General features: G+C 44.1%; 1 protein-coding gene across 2 annotated transcripts; it reads left to right on the top strand.

Annotated features, from left to right (window-relative positions):
* Positions 1–549: 549 nt before the first annotated feature.
* On the top strand, positions 550–3,811 carry LOC123161040 (uncharacterized). 2 transcript variants are annotated; one of them, XM_044578898.1, is made up of 4 exons: positions 550–972; positions 1,124–1,154; positions 1,288–1,396; positions 1,492–3,811. In XM_044578898.1, exon 4 carries the CDS (start codon positions 2,198–2,200, stop codon positions 3,629–3,631), a length of 1,434 nt encoding a protein of 477 aa, XP_044434833.1. In that variant the 5' UTR covers positions 550–972; positions 1,124–1,154; positions 1,288–1,396; positions 1,492–2,197; the 3' UTR covers positions 3,632–3,811. The 2 variants fall into 2 exon arrangements, with proteins under 2 accessions (XP_044434833.1, XP_044434832.1); XM_044578897.1 differs by having other exon boundaries at positions 1,124–1,222.
* Positions 3,812–7,243: the final 3,432 nt, after the last annotated feature.

Below are 7,243 nucleotides of genomic sequence, written 5' to 3'. Positions count from 1 at the left end.
TCCACCAGAGACAGATCCGCCGGGGACACAACTCCACACGCCTACCGATGATGCAAGACACATCACCAGAACGGGGGCTAGGAGGGGAGACCTTTATTACATCTTCAGGGAGCCGTCACCGTCTTGCCTTCCTGATCAGGACACAAATCCTAACAAGGCTCGAAAAAAGATCTAAAAACGGAGCCCTCCCACCGGCAAGCGCCGAGATCCACTCCGCCTCCATGACCATAGGGCCACCGAAGACGGGATGGACCGGCGTCGGCGCTAGTGGGAGATAGAAAGCTATGGTTCTTGGGAGGCGTCGGCTAGCTTCGAGGAAGAGTTTTACTATTACAACGACAGGTTTGCCATTACAGAATGCAGCGGGTCAGTTTATTTGTTTCCTCCCATAATCTTATTCGGATTCGGATATGTCCACTTTCATATTTATATTTGTGTTAAATCTCATGCCATATTTATTTTTTAAATAAATCTGGATACGGATAATTTTGATTTTCATTTTAGTTCCCAATGCGAATATAAGATATTTCGGATTATCCCCTACCATATTCCACCCCTAGCTACGGCCATGTCGCCCCGTCGCCGCCCCTTCTCCTTTCCCCTCGCCAGCCACTTCTCCCCGCCGCCAAACCAGGCTGCCGTAGCACGATCTCGGGATTGAATCGGACCAGACCCGGGCCGCGCCCTCGAGCAGGAGGTCGACGTGAGGGACGAGCCGCCCCGTCGCACTGCCGGCCTGCCGCGGTGGTGCCGCCCCCATCCCGGATGCCGACAATGCCGGGTCCTGGAGTTGCCTGCGATGGGGGCGAGGATGGTGGATCTCGGCGGGGTCAGTGAGGGCGGGGGATGCCGTGCCGCCGGCCAAGAGGAGGCGGGTGGTGGCCGTGCCGTCCTTGAGGACCGCTACGGCGGCGGCAGGGTGGAGGCCGTGTCGCAAGGCCGGCCGCCATCCAGCGGATCTTCCAGTTCCAGGTGTGTTGCGCCGTATTCACGGCCCTGGTCCACGCCATGCTCGGTACCATAGCGCACCCCGCCGGAAATGGGAATGGCTTGCACAAAATTGATGTCGTGCATTGGTTGAATCAACTGAATTTTAATTAGCTGATGGCGGTGATTTTTGCAGACATGATGAGGCCAGAAGATATCGGCCTAAGGTCAAACATGGCATTCTTCAGGAACATATAAGAGTATTCTGATATTTATCATAGTCACCAGGAATTCTGTAAGTCGTATTGTGTAATGAATATGTAAATACTGAACAGTACTCAATGTTCATTACTGTTACAGGCCTAGCAACACAGGGCTCCACAAAAGTGGCTTTATTTTCTTCAGCCATGACTTGCAATTGCAAGATGATCCTTGCAGCTATGACTCTCTGAGCAGCTCAGAAACACTAGTAAGCACCTCCAGGATGAGCTATGATTTGTTCCAGTATGAAGGATTCTTTTTGTACAATTTCTGAATGAAATACCTATCTACTTTAAATTGCAGGCTGAGGCCAGCAGAATGGAAAAGAGCAGGCCAGTGGCTCATATAAAGAGCTCTATTTTGACATGTCTAGTCACTTCATGTAGCTCTATCATAGTATCCTATACGAAGCAATCGACGAGATCATGAAGAGTAAGTATACATTTTGTCCTTGATATTCATCACAAGCCTCATGGCTCCCAGGACCAATGTTTGGAGAAGCCATATAGGAAACAAAATGCCCCTAGGTCGCTTGATACTTGCTTGTTGCTTCTGCCTGATGTCCGTTTGACGCACCTTGTCCTCCAGATTGCAAAATTTCCTTCTTCCACCTGAGGTTGAATTTGTCTGATGCGCCTCTGCCAAGGATCTTGTTCCTGATTGATCTGGGCGATCTAATGTGGTGGTGAGATTTTTGCGTGTTTCCTGTGTAGATTAGCAGAGGTTTCTGTGTGCCGCCAAAACCTGTATTTTCTGCGTTGGCGCCAAAACGGAAGCGCCAGGTTTCAGAAAATTGACGGGGAATTGGGGACCGAATCGGATTCAGAAAAAAGGAATCCGTCCGTGATTCTATTTGGAAATTTGACGCGTCCTCCGTCGCCTGCAAGCCCATCGTATATAAATATCGCCGGCCACCTCTTCTCCCAGATCCCAATCGCCGGCCCTCGCTCCCCATCTACCCCTTCCTAGCTAGCTAGCGAAGCACCAGTTTGGGCAGCCGCCGGGCAGGATGGAAGGGCTGGACGTGTACCAGCACTACCGCTTGAACCCTACAGATGTGGACGCCGTGACTTACTACCTGCCACGCCTCATCGCCGGCCAGACGCTGCACGGCGCCGATAAATTCATCCACCACGTCGACATCTACAGCTGCGAGCCCAAGGATCTGGCCGCCCGGATTGCGCCCGTGCCGCAGGCCGCCAGCAGCGGCGACCGCTTCTTCTTCACCACGCGCAAGAGCAAGAACGGAAGCAAAACCCAGAGCGTGCGCACCGCCGGCGGCGGCACCTGGACCGTCAACGCTACCACGGCCGTCAAACACGCCGGAGTCGAGGTCGGCGAGAGGAAGAACCTGTCGTTCAGGAAGAAGGGCAAGTCCACCGGTTGGGTCATGGAGGAGTACAAATGCTTGCTGCCAGAGGCCGTCGTCGCCGACGGGGTGAAGGTGTTCTGCAAGATCCACTTGGCTCAGCATCCTCCTGACGCGGCCCGCCAGGAATCAGCCGCGTACAAGCATCAAGCAGAACCGCAACCAGAGGCCGTGACTGCGAGCATGCACGCACAGAAGAGGCCAGCAATAGCTCCCGCCGCCGATCCTCATCCGCCGCGCCCCAACAAGAGGATGCGAGGAGCAGTCCCTGTCCCCGCACCTGCCCCACCGTCGTTCTTGACGTATGATGAGGCAGCGAGTGCAATGTATGGCCCGCTGGCTCGTACCATCTTCCCTGTTCAAGATGCTCTGGATATACCAGCGTCAATCGAAGGTCCTTCAGCATCATGCGAGTCCACTACAACATCCAACCACTCCGGCGTTGCTTCTTCCTCAGATAATAAGCAGCAACAAGCTCAAGCTACTGAGATTTCCTCCCAATCACTTGTGCTGGAGTCTGTCAAGCATTACAGCCAACAACAGATGATTGTTCCTGAGGCTGGCTCAAGCATTGCAAGGAGCACATCAGAAGAGGTTGTCTTTGAGCCGTTGGAGCCTATTTCCGATTTGCCGGATGTGGACGCAGATGGTTTTGACATTGAAGAACTAATGAGAATGATGGAAGACGACCCAATTGAAGTCGAGCCGGTCACTGGAGCCAACACTGGCGTGGAGTTGGGCCAACAGGAACCTCTGTACCTGGATACCATGGACCAAGGCATGCTGGAGAACATGCTGCAGTCCGATTGCCCTTACCCAATGTCGGGATCAGAGGGTCGGGCCATGCACAACCCTGCCTTCCATGATGCTGAAAAGGAGAAGAGGTACAATGCCGCGTCGGACCTTGACGCTCCATCGCTTCAGGGACACGACCACTTGTTCAAACAGCCCTTCGATCCATTTGAAGCAGCATGGAAGGCCGAAGAGGCGCTCGAGAAGGAGAAGAGGGACAATCTTCACGCTGGACCGCTTGGAGGACACAACAACTTCTTCTCGCCTGCAAGTGTCTACTAAGTCCGATGTTGAAATTGTTTTCAAAGTGTATACGAGGATACTCACTGGCTGATATTATTAGTTCGTCCTTATACGATGGCCACACGTGTACCTCTGAGCAATTTGCTCCACTTGTTCATGTAAGCTAAAACTGTTGTTGTTCTTCTTGCCCCTCTGATGGATTTTCTGAACCTTGCGTTAGCTCTACTTCTTCTGCTCTGTTTCCTGTGATGGACCATGTTAAAACTGCTCTTACCTTTTTGTACCCCGGGAATGAAGAATGTATATATGCCATAGTGGCCTTGTATATATCGAATAAGTTTTTTACCGGAACCGGTAGCTACCGGTGAGACATCCGCCGTTGACGTTGTTTTGGAGATTCAAGCTTTTTTTGACGTATAAGAGACAGAATTGAAATACATAGAAATACATGTGGGTCATTTGCATGCTACTGTCAGCTTTTGTCAGGAGAGAGAAAGAATGTTCATAGAAGACCGGTCGCATGCATGTTAAAATATTCTCTCTCTCCCCATCAAAAGACTTCTATTCAATTTCATTGTGAAATTTTGGATGATACATATCTTTTGAATGAAATCTCCAATTTTGAATTTTTATATATATATTTGAATTCATAGCGAGAAGACCTTTTGAATAAGGTCAATTATGGATACATTTGAACTACTTTCAATTTCGTTGATTTCAAAAAACACATTCCATTCAAATTGAAAAACAAGTTTCACTCATCTCCAAAAATCATTTCAGTCGATTCAAAATAGCAATAAATCATTTAAAAAATACGAACTCACTCATTTCAATTAACATATTTCATGCATTTTTGAAAATATATTTCACTAATTTCAAATTATTTTACTCATTTAAAAAATAGTTTAGACTCATTTCAATGATTAGTTATCTTTCAATTGCATTCAAAATCCAATTTCACTCGGTATGAAAAACTGATTTTACTATAATTTCAATATGTTGAGTGAAATAACTTTCATATAAGTTTCACATTTAGTAAATAAACAGTTTCACATGTTTTCAAACACCGGAATAAGCAAACTTGACAAACGCATTGAAATAAGTTTCATGAAAAAATAAATCCACTCATTTTGGAAAACAGATTTCACTCATTTGAATAAACATATTCACTCAAATTTTAACCATATTTCACTCATTTGAAACAACCAATTTCGCTTATTTCAAATGATTTCACTCGTTTCAAAAAATATATTTTACTAAGTTCAATGAAAAGTTACGTTGCAATTACCCAAAAAATTGAATTTCAGTATGTTCCAAAAATTGCTTTCCTAAAATCCAAATAATTTTGATATATGTTTCATAAGTTAAAAAAATATTGTTTCATATATTTGAAATATTCGATTTCATGCTTTGGAACAATCATTAAGATTATAATTTCACATATTAGAAAATATGATTTCACTCAATTAAGATTATAATTTCACACATAGAAAAATATAATTTCACTCAAAAACTAACTTCACTCACTTCATTCATTTAAGAATATAATTTCACTCATTCCAAAAACTGGTTTAGATCATTATGAGACCGATTTCACCCGTTTTGAGAGAAAAATTATTTCAAAAACCAATTTCAATTTGAAAAAAGCACTCATTTCATTAAACAAATTTCACTCATTATAAAACAGTTTTGAAACAATGGAAATTTTGTGTGTTTGAGATAACAAGTTTAAAAATTCTAAATAATAAGATTCACGTATTTCACATCGAAATACGTGTCATGTGTATCAACAACAGATTTCACTTAATTCACTTGTGAAACGGCGGATGTCTCACTTTTCAAACGAGTGAAATACGTAAATCTCATTTCAAAAAATATATCCAATATTGGTCTTGTTTTAAAGGTCTTGTTGCTAGAATTTCAAATATGTATAAAATTTGAAAAATGGAGTTTCGGTTAAAAAGTTATATGTCATATAAATTTTTGAAGCCAAATAGAATGAACAGGTGGGGATAAATCACATGCCGCATGCTACTCTCTGTCTCTCCTGATAAAAAGTGGTGTTGTGGGGCATAGACAAGACAAGCCGACTTGACATAATGAGAGAGATACAAAGGTAAGCTTGAGGGAATACATGTGAAAAGAATCACGTACACACGCATCTAAAAGCAAACGAGTGGTGGATGCTCCACCGGTACATATCGGTTCCCGTAGAAGAGACTTTGCGTTGTATATATTACATGTTAAAACTACTCTTATCTTTTTGTCCCATTATATATTACATGTTAAAATATATATAATACATCAGAGAGCCACCCGAAACATTTTTTCCGCCGCCGGAAGTTTCTGTTCTTCCGAGATCGCATCTGAAGGCCTTCTCCGGTACTCTACCGGAGGGGGAATCGATCACGGAGGACTTCTACATCAATGTTGCTACCCTTCTGATGATGTGTGAGGAGTTTACCATAGACCGATGGGTTCATTGCTAGTAGGTAGATGACTTCTTCTCTCTCTTTGATCTTCAATAAAATGTTCTACTCGATCTTCTTGGAGTTCTATTCGATGTAATCTTTTTTTGCGGTGTGTTTGTTGGGATCTGATGAATTGTGGGTTTATGATCAGATTACCTATGAATATTAATTGAGTCTTCTCTGAATTCTTTTATGCATGATTACTATAGCTTTGTATTTCTCCCCGATCTATCTGTTTGGTTAGGCCAAGTAGATTGACTTATCTTGCAATGGGAGAGGTGCTTTGTGATGGGTTCAATCTTGCGATGCTCAATCCCAATGACAGAAAGAGACATGACACGTATTTGTATTATTGTCATTAAGGATAAAAAGATGGGGTTCATTCATATTGATTGGGTTTACTTTGTCTACATCATGCCATCTTGCTTAAGGCGTTACTCTGTTTGTCATGAACTTAATACCCTAGATGCATGTTGGATAGCGGTTGATGGGTGGAGTAATAGTAGTAGATGAAGGCAGGAGTCAGTCTACTTGTCTCGGACGTGATGCTTATATATATGATCATTGCCTTGGATATCGTCATAATTATGCGCTTTTCTATCAATTGTCCAACAGTAATTTGTTCACCCACCGTATGTTATATGCTCAAGAGAGAAGGCTCTAGTGAAAACCATGGCCCCCGGGTCTACTTTTACCATAAATAAAATCCAAAAATACCTTGCTGCAATTCTATTTCCTTTATCTATCTTCCACTACGAGATTTGATTCTTGCAAATAACTGCCGAGGGGATTGACAATCCGCTCATTTGTTGGGTGCAAGTATTTGCATTTGTGTGTGCAGGTGTTGTTAACGAGGTTATATGTGGTTCTCCAACTGGATTGATAACCTTGGTTCTTAACTGAGGGGAATACTTATCTCTACTGTAATGCATCATCCTCTCCTCTTTGAGGAAATCCCAATGCAGCTCACAAGTAGCAGGAAGCATAGCAAGAACATCAAACCCTCACATCCACATGTGATCTAGATCAAAACCGGCATCTATTCATAGAACCTCTCATGGGGATAGGCCACATTCTTCCACAAGAAACACCCCAAGTTCAAATAGAAGAAGGAGTAAGTACCGCTCTTGTGGAGTCTCCACAAGGGAAGTCATCACCGTCACCACTTGTACAAGATGCT

The sequence above is a fragment of the Triticum aestivum genome, chromosome 7B (assembly GCF_018294505.1).
Source record: "Triticum aestivum cultivar Chinese Spring chromosome 7B, IWGSC CS RefSeq v2.1, whole genome shotgun sequence".
Taxonomy (NCBI): Eukaryota; Viridiplantae; Streptophyta; class Magnoliopsida; order Poales; family Poaceae; genus Triticum; species Triticum aestivum.
Note: the sequence above shows the minus strand (reverse complement) of the source record. Positions and strands in the feature narration are given on the sequence as shown.